At 47.6% G+C, this 16775-nt stretch overlaps 1 protein-coding gene across 3 annotated transcripts in view; it reads left to right on the forward strand.

Moving 5' to 3' along the window:
• LRRK1 (leucine rich repeat kinase 1) overlaps positions 1–15851 on the forward strand; it is an 81476-nt gene extending 65625 nt beyond the window's left edge. For all 3 annotated transcript variants that reach the window (XM_074917384.1, XM_074917387.1, XM_074917385.1), the window contains 9 exons: positions 252–449; positions 1123–1400; positions 1573–1767; positions 2588–2739; positions 4333–4450; positions 5796–5912; positions 10981–11819; positions 12410–12511; positions 14370–15851. In XM_074917384.1, coding sequence (XP_074773485.1) covers positions 252–449; positions 1123–1400; positions 1573–1767; positions 2588–2739; positions 4333–4450; positions 5796–5912; positions 10981–11819; positions 12410–12511; positions 14370–14547 — 2177 coding nt within the window. In that variant the 3' untranslated portion in view covers positions 14548–15851. The remainder of the gene's footprint in view (positions 1–251; positions 450–1122; positions 1401–1572; positions 1768–2587; positions 2740–4332; positions 4451–5795; positions 5913–10980; positions 11820–12409; positions 12512–14369) is intronic.
• The last annotated feature ends 924 nt before the right edge of the window (positions 15852–16775 follow it).

Consider the following 16775-nt stretch of genomic DNA (forward strand, 5'->3'; position numbering starts at 1 on the left):
ACTCAGGGTTGGTATTGAAGGACTGAGGGAGCACTTTTCTTCCTGAGGCAGCCATATATATCCCACTTAAAGCCAGTGTCTGTTAGTGGGTCATGCATTAATATGAGGATGCAACTTAAAGCCTTGATGTTGACATAACCCCACAACTTGCCTTCCTCCTGCAGCATTTGCTCGGTGATTAGCACCTTCCAAAGAGTTTCTGCCTTGGTTTCTCAGCTGGGGAGTGAGAAGGGGTTTGTGTGTCTTGCCAGATACCATGCTGAAACACCTGAGAGCCATGGATGCCATGAAGAACTTCTCCGAGTTTCGCCAGGAGGCCAGCATGCTCCACTCACTGCAACACCCCTGCATCGTCTCCCTCATTGGCATCAGCATCCATCCTCTCTGCTTTGCCCTAGAGCTGGCCCCTCTGGGCAGCCTCACCACTGTATTGTCTGAAAACTCCAAAGGTAAAAACAGAGTCACCCTCCTGGGAGAACTCATACTCCGAGTCATGGTAGTGACAAATGGTCAACAACATTTAAATCACTGCTTCATTTATTGAAGGAGATTTTTTTCCAGACTAGGGATGGTGGGAACGATGGAATTGCTCTTAAACTGTGCCTTTGGGAGCCTAGTAAAAATTGATGCTCAGGATTTTAAAAACTACTTTGGAGGCCTGGATTTTCAATTTCTCTGCAAATTAATAAGCAGTGCATCTCTCTTCAGTGCTGCATGGGTAACGCTGTGTTCTTCCCCCTGTAGAAGGGTGTCTGGCACTCTAAATTATCTCATAATTATCTGTATTTCTGTCACTGTCAAATGAATGACACTAATTCCTAGATAGGTTGAGGCCATCTGACCCTCTTGGCACCTTGGCTTTGTGTCAACTTTCAGTCAAACACTAATTTTCACCAGAAGATTTAGGGGTCTAGAAGTGAAAGGGTTTAAAAAAAGAATATTAATAGAACTGTCAGACATGTGTAGTAACACAAACAGCGTCATTTCAAATTGTGGTATTGGGTGATGTTTTAAAAGGTTGTTAGTTATTGCTCTGGAGTTTAAAAGAGAAAGAGAAAGGGACCCAAAAAAAGTTGTTACTGGAATTAGAAGAACTGAAGACAGGCTGTTCCTTTGTGCCAGGGTCTTCCTTTGTGCCACTGGGACACATGCTGACACACAAAATAGCGTATCAGATTGTAACAGGCCTTGCCTACCTGCATAAGAAGAACATCATCTTCTGCGACCTGAAGTCAGACAATATTTTGGTGTGGTCCCTGGACGTCAAAGAGCACATCAATATCAAACTCTCTGACTATGGAATCTCCCGGCAGTCGTTCCACGAAGGCGCACTCGGCGTGGAAGGCACGCCGGGCTACCAGGCTCCAGAGATCAGGCCTCGAATAGTCTACGATGAGAAGGTAACTGGTGTATCCCTGTGTGACAGGAGTGGGTGGCTGGCTTCATGCATGGGGCTGAATTCCCTTACGCATGCACGGTGTGCAGCACTAGCTTTCCCGCTGTGGCCTTCCTTGCTCTTTTCTCCACCCACCAAGGGAGGTTTGCCCTGTTTTTTTCTGTTTCTGGCTCTAGGTCGACATGTTCTCATATGGGATGGTCCTGTATGAGCTGCTGTCTGGTCAGCGGCCTGTGCTAGGACAACACCAGCTCCAGATTGCGAAGAAGCTGTCTAAAGGGATCCGTCCTGTTCTTGGGCAGCCAGAAGAGGTGCAGCTATATAGGATGCAGGCACTCATGATGGAGTGTTGGGACACTAAGCCAGAAAAGGTACAAGACAACCCTCGTGACTAATGTTTTCTGACCTTGTAGCTACAGGGGATCTGGCAGCCCTCTTCATGCTGGAGAGCTGAGCTTGCTCTCAGTACAGCAGAACAGCTCAGTTGCCCGTTTACCCCTCCCGCTGCGATTGCCCAGAACTTCTGTTGACTTAAACGAGAGTTTTATGAATGAAATGATGGCAGATTGCTGGCCTTAGACATCTGCAGTGACATGAAGGTCACTTGACGTCAATGGCAGTTAAGCTATTGATTTCACCAGGGCAAGACGTTACCCATAATTTCTAGAAACAGCTACAGTAGCATGCTGAGAGTGTAACTACAAAGACTTCAAAAACTCTGAGATTATAGAAGGCAGAGGAAGAAAAGTGTTCAAAGAATAAGAAAAGGATTATGCTGCGTTAAGTTTTTCATCAATTACAAGTTGGTGTTTCAGAGCTTCAATCCTTCAAACAAAGGTCAGCTTGACTCACTAACAGCTAGACACTGTCATGACAGTGGGTCAGCTTCAAAATTCATAAACCTGAAGAAATTAATCAAAAAAATGTATATGAAAATCACAGACCAAACCATGGAAGTACAGAAGAGGTTTGGCTTCAGTGTCTTCGATACAGAGGATGTTAAGAGCCAACAAGGTGGGATTTATAAGGAGAATTTGGTGAAGATTTGAGAAAGCAGCGGAAGCATTTATTAAAGAAGGCTTAATTCTTGGCTCTCTAGCTTTAATAAATGATTATTATGATTCTTTTATTTCATCTTGACATCCAGCTGTCTTATGTGACATATGTCTTTCTCTTTTTCTTTCCCCACAGCGTCCACTGGCCATTTCTGTGGTAGGACAGATGAAGGATCCTACCTTTGCAACATTTATGTACCTGCTGTCCTGTGGGAAGCAGTCTTCCTTCTTCTGCTCCCAAGGACAGGAGTACACTGTGGTGTTCTGGGATGGGAAGGAAGACACCAGGTGAGATGGCTCATATTAGTAATTTCTTTATTTTTTTCTTTTTACATAAAAATCCTTCAGTGTCTTCACTTATGCCTCTGGGAGGGAGGTAGAGAAGGTGAAAGTGAATTTGGGTGGATGCCAAGGATATGGTGAACTCTGTTTTCCCAAACTCTTTTAATTGGGAACAGTGGTTGCTTTATAAAGGATATTTAATGAGCTTAACTCTGCTTCAGTTAATATGAGGAGAAGATTAGGGCAGTGTAATGATTCATACACACAGGATGAAGCATTTGCACATGAGAACAGACGTGTTCTGCCTTTCCTAATGAGGCCATTTAACACTAAACCTTTCCTAATTGAGACTGCAGTTCCATCTCGGTTCTGCAAAGCAATTAAGCACATGCTTAAATCCTATTGAAATCACTGAGAGTTAACCACATGCCTGAAGCTGTGTGTGCATCCAAGTGTATACTGCCAGTAAAATGTGTGCTATACTGAATAGGCATGTGCTTTAAATGTTATTAAATTGTGACTGAGATGATGGTATTTTGCTCAGCCACATGTGACCCATGGGTAGTTAGGTTTATTTTTATGTATGTTATTGACTTTTATAGCCCTAGTCTTATTTGGAAACATCCACAAAGTGATATGAATTTTATATTAATGTGTTCATTATTTGTAACCATTAACCTAATGGGAAAGATATGTAATTTGTTCATGAGCAGTTTGCTTTGCTATTTGTGGTGCCTGGTCAGTCGTTCAGTGCAGACAGTATAGCTGTTCCTGCTAAAACTGGTGAAACACATGGGACTCGCAGATGTATTTTGAATACATGGACGTTGTCCAAATATTCACAGCAATATGTCTCAGTGAATCTGCTTCCTGACTGGACAATCCACTTGCTGGACTGCTGAGTAACAAATTACTTATATGTGACAGATTTCAGGATGTGTAATTGCTTGTGCCACAGTTGGTAAAACATCTGGGGCTCGCAGATGTGGTTGTGAATATCCAGTTGTTGTTCAAACATGCAAACCCAATCAACTTTTCAAACCCCAAACAAACAAAATCCTTTTAGTTACAGAAATATTAATTAGTCATATTTATAAATTATTTTATCAGGTTACAGATCTTTGCTTTTATTTGGAAGAGTCATGCTCTTCTGTTTATGTACTAGAATAAGTAATGAAGCCAGATAATACTGAGACAGTGAACTTGGAGAATGAGCACATATTCTCTTGAGAACCTGATGGGCAGGATGGGCTAAGACCTCCCAGCTATTAATTACTGCTATTCAGCTGGAGCTATTTGTCTCACAGCTGAATTATAGTAACAGACCATGTAAATTCTCCTGATCCGTTTCCACACAAAGTCAGATAGCTGAGTTTAAATCTTCACAGAAGCAATTGTGTATATGCCCTCTGAGGAAGAACTGTGGCACATCTGCATTTCTCTTCCTTTATGAAGACCATTTGGAGGGGTGGAGAGCCTCGCAGCATCGTCCACATCTGGACAGTTGCGTTATGGCTTGGCCAAAAGTGCTGAGTGCCATCCTGTAGCAGTGTGCAGGCTGAATGTTAGCTAGAGAAAAATTTTATTTGCTCCTTTCAGAAACTACACGGTGGTGAATCCAGAGAAAGGAGTCATAGAAGTGGAGAGGATGAGCTGCCCAGGGATGAAGCTATGCTGCCAACTAAAATTTCAGAATGCCCTCTGGGCTGCCACAGAGGTGAGCGTTGCCTGCACTTTCAGCACCCTGCTCAAGGGGGGGCCTCGTTAGAAGAGACACAAATGAAGAGAAAGAGCCTATTAAATTAGTAAAGCTAAGAGTGTTTGAGACAATGGACGTGTCAGATGAGCAGCGTGACTTTGCATCTGCTGTCTCTGGGTGTATTGTTTCTGCCTGTTACTTAGCTGATACCTAGATCAAAATCATGCCTCCTGGTGTTCAAAGCGATCGTGGGAACCTCGGCTTTCCGAGTCAAAACTTTCCAGGCTGTAGCCTATCTGTACCCAGAGTTTCATCTGGGAAGTATCCTTATCTGTAAGCGATAAAGGGAAGCAGTGAAAGAAACCATGCGTTTAAGGGTGGGGTTTTGAAAGAGACCCAAGGGATTTGAAAGTTGGTGGGAAATGGGTACCCAAGATTTGTGTTCGCTGTGGAAAACTGTAGCTAAAAAAATAAGAGTGAGAGAGCATGGTTGATTTCTCCCTCAGAGCCCCTGTCCTCCCATCAGAAAGGGCTGTGTTAACTGGCAGCCAGTTCTGAGGCAATCATTAGACACAAAACAAACAAAAAGCGGCTGAAACAAATTGAAATGTTCCTGAATTTCAGTGTTTCAGAGTGAGGAAAAAAGGCTCCACTTGCTAAATAAATAATTTGTGTTGGTTAATTCAGCCCACCCTAGTATGGACACTGTAACTGAGTGAGAATATAGTTCTTTTTCTCCCCATAAGAAAAGTAGATATTTGACTTTTTCTGTTCCAGAATAGAGGTAAAGTTCAAATGCTCGCATTTTTTTCATAACAAGGAGTATAGAAAAATTAAAATTAAAAAACCTGAAAGCATTTTTGATTGAAATGAAATGTATTGCTATTCCTGGAACTGGGTGCTCTATGTCAGGTTAGTAGATTTATGAGGTGTAAAGCAGGGATAACTCCACATACAATGTAATACTAGCTTTCCTTGAATTGACAGATTCATGCAAAATAACATAAAACATGTTTCAGTTGTCCTGGCACATTTGGGATTTGTGCAGTCAAGGTTGTCCAATGCTACTTTTATATATGGTGATAAAACACCTGCAGTAATGATTAAAACACCTATAGTGGTGATTTTGGTAGCTTTTGGATAGTGCATATGTTGCTCACAGCTCATTCTGGAGAAGGCTGTACCCCTACAGGGAGACAGGGCAAATGCTCTTCTGGGAAAACAAAGAGAAATCTAGGCTTTGGATATTGAAAAATACAAGTAAAAATTGGTTTTGGAACCAATTTGATCTTCTTCAGGTGTCAAAATAGGAAAAGCATGGAAGATGATTGAAATTTATAGAATTTGATGTGCTCTTTCACAGGACCAGAAGATTTCTGTGTACGGGTTGCAGGGCATGTGTCCTCTAAAGACTCCACAGAAGGGTTTAGACACTCCTGCTACAGTGAGCTGCTTTCTAGTAATCCCTGTTGTCAAAAAGGTAAGGAGGAACCTAAAGGAAAAGGGGCTTTAGTGAGACCAAGCCATCTGCTGCCAGGCCAAGCTGCCAATTTGTGTGGCTTGTCACTACCTAGTGTTGAAGGACTTTGCAATGCCCAGGAACATTTTGGCAGTGTGAGGAGAAGGTTTCCAAGTCTTTGTGCCTGTGTCAGAAGACAGAGGTTTGGGTAAGAACCTGAGTCAGGGGGCCAAAGCTGGCACTTCCAGGCCTGCTGGGAAAATAGTCAAAATAGATCAAATTCCTCTGCAAGGAAGTTTTGCAGCTGTGTTTCCACATCACTGGAAGACAAGGTTTAGGCTGATGAAGCAAAAGAAAGAGGACATGAAACAATAACTAGAATAGAGATTTGTTAACTGCTAATGTGGGGCTTGGGTATATCCTAGCTCTTGCACCCACCCTTTTCCTGGTGTGTGTGCATGCTGGCATTTGTGCACAATCATCTTTAATATTATCTAGGCTCAGCCACACTTCTTTTTTCGTGTTGAATGAGAACACTTAGATAATACAGCTCTTAGAGGTGATACAGCTCTTATGGGTAACACTCTTATGGGTCATATGGTTAATTACTCTTACGGGTAATAACAAAAGTTATATACTATCTGTCTAGTTCTGGAATTGCTATCATCCAGTTACTGGCAAGAGAAATCTGACCATGAATGCCTATTGCGGGCAAGTCTTGGGAGATGTATAAAAACTGGTTTGGGGCTAAATTACCTCCGGTTTGCATACAGCCACCTCAAGTAAAAACATGTAATTATGTTCCAACATTATGGGTAGCTGTGTAGTTTTTGCAAATGCCAGCAGACTGGTATGTGTCTAAAAGCTCAATATGGAGCAGCTCTCTGAGCGACAGTGGAGCTGTTTTATACCACGTGCCCGTTCTGCGTTATTGTCCATTTCTGGCTCGTTTGCTCAGACTGTTGCATCGCTGCAAACTGAATCCGAAGCAGATGGTTAGTGTAAGGTGTACTGCTGCACTTCTAAACATGGTGTAAGTAGGACTGAAGTAGGGCATAGAGCTAAAGTTGGCACAGGAGTAAAATTCACCCGCCGGGAGGCTGCATCTGTCGGCTTGCTTTGGCTCCCAGACCTGCAGCGTTTCTCCTGGAGTTTCATTTCTGATGTGTAGGGCAAATTTCTTTTTCATGCTGCTTGAGGTTTTGTCCAGGACAGTCGAACGAGTCTTTCACTTTCAGCTTTTCCACTGTCATACAGCTTGCAAAGCCATTCCTCAGGGGTTACGAGTGGCTTTATGTCTCCTGGTTTCTATTTTCAGTTTGTGGCTTGCCTAGAAAATGTCATAAATAATGCCAGGCCCTACAATAGTAATATTGAGTCTAGACACCTCCCTTCCTCCCCCGACCCTACCCAACCTTCCAGAAATCCACATCCCTTCGGCGCACTCCTTCTTAGTTTATTGGACTTACTTTTTCCTCTCTCCTTTCTATGAATGAGTTTGGCAGTGAAATAGCCAGAGCAGCAGCCATAGGGATGTGCAGACCAAGCTGGCAAGAAGCTAAACTATTTTTTGAAACAGCCAATTCTTCCAACAGAGCTAAATGGAAAGCTTGCACTTGTCAGACTCCCTGTACGGCACAGGGAGCTGTATCAGAGTTATCACACAGTCATTATTGTCCAGTGGAGAAGAGAATTGCTCGCATTTCCCTGGGAAGAAAGCCTTTAACTGATGAGATGTGAGGTAACTTGCAGTCAGCAAATTGCCGAGGGATGTTGCTGGGAAGGGGAATTCTTTACGACTGCCTTGGGAAGACTGATCCAAAAGAAATAGTTTCCAAAACTTGGTTTCTCATCCAAAGGAAGCATCATGGAAATTTAAAAGCAGCAGAGAGGGGCCCAGAATCCAAAACTCACCCGCCAAGGAAAAGTCTTGTACAATTTAAGCTTTTTTGTTGCATGCTTTCTGTCACCAGTATCATTGTTTTTGGCAAACAATACAATTTTCAGTAAATTTTCCTTCAGAAAAAAACCCAAATAAGCAAACAAACAGGTTAAAAAGATCAAAACAAGATGCTTTCTGAATTGGTTTGCAGCATTCTTACAAAGAGATGTTGAGAGAGAGAGAAATCTGAGTGGGTGCAAGCCTCTGGCCTCTTGCAAAAACCTGGAACACACGAAAACAAAAGCTGCATTTAAAGGCTGCAGCCTGCCGTGGCGTTCGGTGCCAGCAGTGCCAGACCCTGCGGGGAAGAGAGGAGGAGGTGACCGAGGCTGTGGTGTCGGGGGCTGTATTTTTTTTTTATTTTTATTTTTTTTTAACCTGCTCACAGCAGCCATCCTGGCGGCTCCGAGCCTCGCGCTGTCCTTAGCTGCGAGGACAGGACGTCTGGAGCCAGCTCATCTCCTGCACATCACATACCGTCACAGCCCAGCTCAGAGGCCTTCCTCCCTGGCACAGCAGGACTTTTGGCAGGACGGAGACTTCAAATGCAGTTTTGTTGCTGTGTGTTTTTGTTGGCTCTTTGTGGAGCCCAAATGTTGAAAATGAATTCTGAGAAAGTTACTTAAGGTTTCTGGAGGCTGCTGCCCTGCCTGCCTTTGGTCACTGTTGTAATACCCTGATTTGGAGAGTTTTGCCTGGCTGCACCACACCTAATAAAGTCTGGTGAGTCGGTGGCACCCGTGGGTGGGTGGCCTTTGCTGTGCTCTTCTGTGAAATGGGTCACTCCCTCATCTCGGTCAGGCGAAGAATGGCAGGTTGAGGGCATTTCTCAGCATGTAAGTTCCTACTCCTTATTTCTTAAACAGGTAACAACTGGCTGGATAGAAACAGGTCCCAATAGCCAAGGTAGTGAGTAATAAGTGCCCCAAAGCATAAAATATCTTCCAGATTTGCTTCCACCATTGTGCTACTCCAGACAGGCTAGAGTTTGGCAGAGTCAGTATTACCAGTAAAGCTGGGTGGGGATCACTGACGCAGCGCTGCCTGGTTATGGTGCCGATTGCTCAGTGCTGGGGAAATTTGGCCTATGGAACCCAAAAGGGAATCTGGATTCTGTTCTGCAGTAAATTACACTAATCAAAGAAATCGAAGTATTTTTTTATGAAATTTCTTTTGTGTGCTTGGATAATTCAGCATTTTCAAATCAAATGAGACAAAATTATAGAGATCTCTGAAGACTTTAGTAGTGTCCTGTGTCACACTAGGAGCAGTTCAGGTTGACATACCCACATTACAGTTAGTTTCAGATTTTCCATTTTTAGTAAGAAATACCTATTGTGCAGAGTCCTTTGGACTGAAGAAATTGGACCATTTTCACCAGAGCAATGTGGGCTGTTCTGCTTTGTTTTGTTCTGTTTTAAATAATTGAACTCCTTTCCGAGGAAGGAGTAACCCAAAACCCAGCTTGTGCAAAGCATTGTGCCATCTTCTAACCTACTGATGCAACTCCCTGGCAAACCCGTATCCAGGAGCCTTTGCACCAGATCCACATGGAAGCAGGGACATGGCACTGAACAGTTCAGACCATTTGGGTTTCTTTAATTAGTGGTTAGAGAATTGGGCCTGGACTGAGTTAAAGTCCAAGTCCCATTTCACAACTTTCCACTTGCTTCCCTAGTTTTTCCCATTACAGTAAAATTCTGCCGTGATTTGGATTAGTCATATGGGCTCAGCACACTCATGGGTTTTACTCATACTTTGTATGCAGATAGTGTCTTTTTGTCCAAGACTTTTAATGAGCCTTGCAAACAGTGCTATCGATTAAACTAATGCTTACCCCTACGCTATCCGCCCCTTCATATCTCAGAGCTATTCAAGATACTGACTTGGGCCTCTACGGACTTAAGCAGCCTGGGAGCTGTCTTCCAGGCCTGGCACAGACAAGATCCCTGGAAGAGCACAGGCTTTCCCTTAATTTATGAGCAGCAAGGGGTGACCCTGCATCCCCATCCCATCTCACGGAGGCGGGCAGCGTTGCTGGCGTCCCGGGCAGGCCGGGAGGCAGGGCTTTCCGCCGCACCCGGGCTGCGGAGAGATGAGGTTGTGTCAGTTCAGCTGGCGGTGCTCTGTCTGGTTCTGTTCGTTTTGCTTTGCTTAGTTCGGCCAGATTGTAACAACAGCAAGAAAGCCCTGGGCAAAGGGTCTTATTTTAGAATTTATTGCTCCACAGGGAGGAAATAGGCCTTTGAGGTAGGTATTGTTTTATCTGCTTCACAGATGGGGGAGTTTCTGGTACAGACCCAAGGTCATGGGGAGTTTTATTCCCGAGAGATCCATTCCCCAGTCTGTTTAACAGCATTTTGTACCTCTGTGATGAGCTGAAGGGGTCAGAGACCTGGCGAGCCATGGCTTTCACACCAGCTCCTGTCCACGGGCCGTGACAGTATCCATCGCAGCAGTGCCGCAGAGCTCAACGCTGGCTGCGGCTCCCGCAGCCGACAACACATCTATACATTTAGGGGCAGATTTTTAACTACCTGCAGAACTCTTCATGGCACTTGGCAGCCACTTTGCTGAACTGCTGCTGCTTCTGTGCCCTTCACTGGGATGTCTGTGAGCTGCCAGGGATCGCAGACCCAGAGCACGTCATTGTGAGGAGCGGTTCTGTCAAAGGAGCAGACATCAGATGCAGAATGATCACTGTATGCTCTTGCTGGTGAGAAGATTGTCTCCCTCTTTCCGTTTTTACTTAATTTCTTCCATTCCTCTCCTACCTATACTGATAGCAATAGCTTTACTCCTTTTTGGAAATGAGCCGGGTTTCTACAGCTGGATTCCTAGGATCATGATGGCTGTCTCTGAACATACTCCAGATTGAATTTGTTAACCTTTGGGGCAGGCTGCCAGGTCTGTCTGTCCTCCCTTGCCAATAAAGAGAGAGGTAATACTGGGTGAGAGGAGTATGCCTCTGCAGCAGCTTCTATGTAATGACTTATTTTTATGTTGCTGTTATCGCTGAGTGATTTGGGGTAAGTTACTAGTGTACTCGCAGGATCGTAAAAGGCAGCCAGAGCCTCTGGGATTGAAATCTTTTGTATTGCAGAGAAGTAAAGAACCTGGATAGCAAATCTGCTGTCTTTCTTGCAGAACTCATATGTGGTGCTGGCCGGCTTGTCGGATGGACTTGTAGCAGTGTTTTCAGTGTCCCAGGGTATCCCAGGAGACAGCTGCTCCTACCTGTGCTCCCACACAGCAAACAGGTCCAAATTCAACATTTCTGATGACGACCCCCGGCAGAACCCGTACCCCGTGAAGGCCATGGAGATCACCAACAGTGGAGCAGAGGTCTGGTACAGCAACGGCCCCGGCATCCTCATCATAGACTGCACCACGATGGAGATCAGCAGGAGGCTGGAGCCCTTCAGCCCGCCATCGGTGATCACATCCATCGCCTGCAACTCCGAGTGTCACGGGGAGGAGGTGGTGTGGTGTCTGGACGATAAAAGCAACTTCCTGGTGATGTATCACGTTACCACCTACCAGCTCTGCGCGCGCTACTTCTGCGGAGACTGCAGCCCCCTCAGAGACATGTTTACAATCCAGCAGCCTTCAGCAGCCATCCCAGCTACAGCACCTCTAAACCACAAAGCGGTGATGGAGAGTAACCCACTGGCGGACATGAGCATTATCTACAGCCCAGAGGTTGGCACCCAGATACTAAACCACCAGGACTCGCTCACAGATTATTGCTCTGTGTCTTCCTACTCCTCCTCACCTCCTAACAGGGTAACCCGGTGCCCCTCCAGCCTACCCAGCTCGCCCATGAGCTCTTCTAGTGCACCACTCTCTGCAGATTTTGAGGAGTCTGACAAATTTAATGAGCTGAAGCCTTCCCTGGATCATGATGCTGTGCCTGTGGGTGACAACACGCATCATCTCCAAGCTGTCAAGATTCTTCCAGTAAAAGACCTCATATGGATCCCCAGGTAAGTGGGTCATTTATCAAAGCAACTTCATTAGAATCCCTCCTAGGCTGAACATGAGATTAGCTCAGGCTAATTGAGGAGCTTTTGCATTCCCATTATGATTGACCTAGCCAGAAAGTCAAATTACCATTAAGAAATTTTGCTCCCAGTACAATGGTACATCAATGTTCTACCCCTTTTTAAAGATATCTGGTGTTGAGCAGAATGGCTACATCTAAGATCTTGCCAGACTGATTTCACCAGAAAGAGAAGGTGGGTGGTAAGACTCGAAGCCCTGTTTCCCCAGCTACTGAGGAAACAAAGAACAGCAGGCAGCTTCCTTGCTCAGACGCAACCCTAGCAAGTCCTGTTGCCTCCTGTTGAGCTGGTGGAAACCACCAGGAATCTGATTTTGCCTGCCACGGGGGCTCTCACTGTGGTGGCTTCAAGATGCCACTCGGTGGCATCGCAGTGCCCCATTCCCTGCAAAGGGTGGTGTAACTGCAGGAGGGATTGCAACAAAAGGGACGGATATCCAGCATGGATCCTCCTCAGCTGTCAGCAGTCCCCATTGCTGAGTACATGTGACATCTCCCTTGTTACTCTTCTAGGAGAGGAGGGGACATCATCGTTATTGGACTGGAGAAGGAATCTGGCACCCAGCGGGGCAGAGTGATTGCTGTGCTGAAGGCTGGGGAACTGGCTCCCTACGGGTGAGGCTGACTGGGCAGTGACCATCACACCAGTTTCTGCGGGTAGAAGGGGACTGGGTGGTTCTGCAGGCTGCGGGGGCTTTGGGGATCTTCCTCTTGGGTTCCAGAAGCTTCCTCTTGGCTTCCAGGAGCGACTGAGAAAGTCCCAGCTGGAGGAGATGTGGCTGCTGGTTGCCCATCACAGCATGTGCGTGGTCTTAGAGCATGACAGACAGGGAGGGGAAGGCACCGCCACCACAGTCTCCAGAAGCCACAGAGACCAACTACCCCCATAATGAGACAGGCAGCACCGTCTCGCACAATGCGATAAACGTTGGTCTGATTCTGCCTGGTGCTGACTCCCGGTGCTCTGGGGGCACCTGGCAGAAGCTCGCTGGAGCTTGGCAGACTCAGGCCCTGCGTTAAGAACAAGAGGTGTATTTATGCAGAGCGCAGTGCTTGTCTGTGGCTGCATTCACGTGGGTCAGGTTGACGTTCTGGCTCTAAATGAGCACCTTTGTGCTGTCGGCAGTGACGGGCCGGGGCAAGGCTCCTGGAGCACAGGGGAGAGCAGTTATATACATTAATTTAAAACGTTTCATACAGCAAACGAGAGTCCAAGTAAATAAAGAGCTGCTAGAGAGATGGGGGTGTTCCTGCTGATCACTTAAATACCAGTCTGGGATTGTACTATTTATGTCCAAAGAAATGGAGGTTAAGGAGTGCTAAGGATTATAAATGATCATTTATTACCACTGAGCAAACACAACAAGAGATCAAAGTGCTCTTGCCATTCCCTCCACTTGCTAACTAAGTGTCTTTATCAGTTAGTTGGGGGTGGAGTATTCTCTTCATTGTTCATAGGTACTCTTAGGCTGATTTGTCTTTACCCAGATTACTTGTGGAGTTAAGGTGAGGTGACAGATCCATCCCTGACTTGTCCGGCTTTGCTGTCTGTCAGCCTTGGCCGCCTCAGGCACAGTGGGTGTTGACTCGCCCTGTTTTACCAGCAGGATAAAAACCAACTGATAGTGCCTGACTCCTCCAAGTGCAGAGCAGAGGAGGGAAGTGGCTTCTTAGGGGCAGTTTGTGATAAAAAACAGCTGCCAAGGACAGCACTTGCTGCCTGTGCTCCCTGTCTCAGGGCCTTTCTGGGGAAGTGGTTTGGGGCCAGCCTTCCCCCATCTGCTATCAGAGTGGACTCTCTCCCTTGAACCCTGCAAGGACAAAAGTGTCACCTTCTGCCTGGCCACCTCCCTCTGCCATATCTGCAGGGCTGGCTTCAGCCACTGTTCTTTGATCAGATAACATGCTTGGAGACCCCAAAGGGAAGCACAGGCACCGAGATGCTGTCACACAGGATGGCTCCTGCAGGAACCTGGGCTGTTGCCATAGCCCTGCCTGCTGCTCTGGACGAGGGGCTCGTGCCCTGAGCTGGCAGAGCTGGGCTCCATCCCACTTCCACACCGTACTTCAGGCGGTGGAAGCTCTCGGCAGCCTGTTAGCAGTGGCACGATGGAGTTGTTTTGAAAATGCTCGGCTGGCAGCAGGCAAAAGAGTCTGTGCTTTAGCAAATTGGGAGATTAACAGCAACTTCAAAATGTTGCGGCAGACTTAAACACCCACCTTCATGTTTAGGCCCCTGAATCCCTTTAAAAATCTTTTCCCATTTGAGCCACTTACTTTTGCCGTGACATCGTTTCTGATCCCTCTCTTTGTTACATTCTCCTTTCTCAAGGATTTGCAGCTTATAAAAAGAGATTCGGTAGCTGGAAAGGAAAGCTTGTGAGTCAGTGCCTCCCAGCTGCACGGCGGTGCGCGGCGCTAGCAGGGCTGCTCCGCTCTAACGCCCTTCTCTGCTCTGTCCTGCCTTTCCCAGGGTGCTGGTGGACGCTGCTCTCATAGCAAAGGACACGGTTGTGTGCTGCTTTGAGAACGAAAACATGGAGTGGTGCCTGGCTGTCTGGAGGGGCTGGAGCGCCAGAGACTTTGACGTTTTCTACCAGGCCTACGAAGAGCTGGGAAGGCTTGAAACCTGCATGCGAAAAAGAAGGTAGTGCTTGTGGTGCTGGAACCCGAGGCTCGGCGAGAGACAGAAGCATCCTGCTCCGAGCGCGCCTGGGCTCCGAGACACGGCCCCGGAGAGGGAGGGGACGGGGGGTGCGTGGGGGGAGCGTGCGTCTGGTTTGCTGCTAAGGAGCGCTGCGGGGTTCCCGTGGCTGGAGCCCCCGCAGGGCTTTCGGGGATTGAAGAGCCCGGTGTGAGCAGGGCAGGGACGAGCCCGCGGGCCGGGGCCATCTCCCCGCACTCCCGCTGCGTCACACGCTCCCTGCACTAGTCGAGAGCAGAAGGTGGAGGTGGCTGCAGTTCTCATGCCTCTTATTTCCAGTTTATTCTTCCATATTTTGAATTCCTTCCTCATCTTCAGCATGCCCTGGCTGCTGCTGCTGCTTTTATAGTGTGTTTTGTCAGCCAGGAGAGCTCCGTTACCCTCGGCGGGCTCTGTCCTGGGAGCCTCAGCACATTCCAGTCCCCGCTGCCTGCTGGCCGGCGGTGCGGCTGCCTGCGGGCTCCTGCACCCTGCTCCGGGGAAACGCATCTGCCCAAAGCCCTGGGGCTGTCACCCACATCCCTGCAGGGCTGTTAGAGGCTACTTCAGGTGTAGCTCCTGTTGGAGCGACATCCGGGTGTAAGAACCAGTGATAAGCTTTGGCTGGCCACTGCGTTTCTGGTTCCTAAAAGCTATTGTGGTACAGTGTTACTGTGAGAGAGCTAAAATAATCTGCCAAGAACACTGCACAATCTTGGTAAGCGAGCGAGCTATTTAATTGCACCGTTGCAAAGTCAATTGTAAGTAGAGCTGATGATACAAAGAAAAGCCATTCGGTTTGACAGATACTTCCTGGTGTAAGAAGGGAGCCCTGTGACTGGGAAGGTTTATAAACTGTCTTTTCTCCACTCCTCTTTCTCTTGGTAAATGCACTCTGGAGTATCGGGAACACAATAAGCTTAATTTGCCTGTGTATCTGTGCAGCTTCCACTCACCACAGCATTTATTTTATCTTCATTAGTGGCCTGGGATGATGTACTGGCTCTGAATACATTTGCACTTAGTTATCCCAAGCATGTACAGCAGTGTAAAAAGTGAGCCCAGCTAAGCACCCTGTAAAAACGTGTACAGTTTGAATTTTGGACCTTTTTTTTTTTTTTTTTTTTTTTTTTCTATCCCAAGAAACTTGTGTGAGCATCGGCAAGGCTGGCCAAGGCCGAATGGGCAGGTTAACCCTCTGGTTCACATTTCTGTTGCAGGCTGCTAAAACATCCTTCTTCAGAAACAGAGCGTGTCTTAAAATAAACCGATTTCTTCCCACAACGACGCTGCGTTGGTGGCACTTTTTATTGGCAGCCCATGCCTGCGTCAGCTGCGGCGTGTTCGGGGTTTGCAGCGCCTGTCTGAAAGGTGTGTCCTGATGAGCACAGCCTGAGTCTGGTGTACAAGTACAGTCTGTCTCCTGCCCCTTACCTGTCTCTGTCCTCCTGTGGCAGCAGCTTTGCTCTCCCTCGCCAGGACAAGCTCTCCCACCTGCTGTCTCGCAGATGGGGAGGAGATGGCTCAGCCCGTCGCTGCCACTGCGCTTTGACAGGTATTGTCAGAGCTGCCTGAGAGCTCATCCTGACCCCAGTTTAGCTGTGGCTGGGTCAGGACTAATTAACTGCGTTTTCCCTGAAACTGTGTCACTGACCTCCCAGGCCTGTGCCAGCTACGCACACCCCTCACCTGAGCTGGGCTTTAACCACCTCACGGTCACGTTTTCCAGGTGCCAGACCCACGTGTAAACACGCACGTACGGCTCCGTGATGCTTGAAGCCCCAACGGGCTATAAAACGCTTTGTACTTTCCTTCAGCCTCGCAGGTCTTCTGTGAGAAAACGGTATCTGTGAGAGCCGCCGCACACACTTACCCTCCCTTGCCAGCAGCCCCAAAGTGCCTCCAACGCCGGCGTGGGGCCGTGCCCCCCACGGGCTGCCCAGCACCCACGGGGCCGGCTGGAGCCTCTCCCAAACCCGGTGGGCACCGGCTGAGGCCCTGCCACAAAAGGGGCTTTGTTCTGCTCGCCGCCGCGCGCTCCGGGGCTGTTCTCGCACGCACGCAGCCGTCGCGCACACCCTCCTCCCCCGGCACACCGAAACCTCCCTGCGCCGAAAACCTGCGGCCACCTTCCCCAGCCGGGTCGGGATGGTGGGAGAGAAGCTGCATGGGAGGCATGGGAGGTCCCTGCCACAG

The sequence above is a fragment of the Athene noctua genome, chromosome 13 (assembly GCF_965140245.1).
Source record: "Athene noctua chromosome 13, bAthNoc1.hap1.1, whole genome shotgun sequence".
Lineage (NCBI taxonomy): Eukaryota > Metazoa > Chordata > Aves > Strigiformes > Strigidae > Athene > Athene noctua.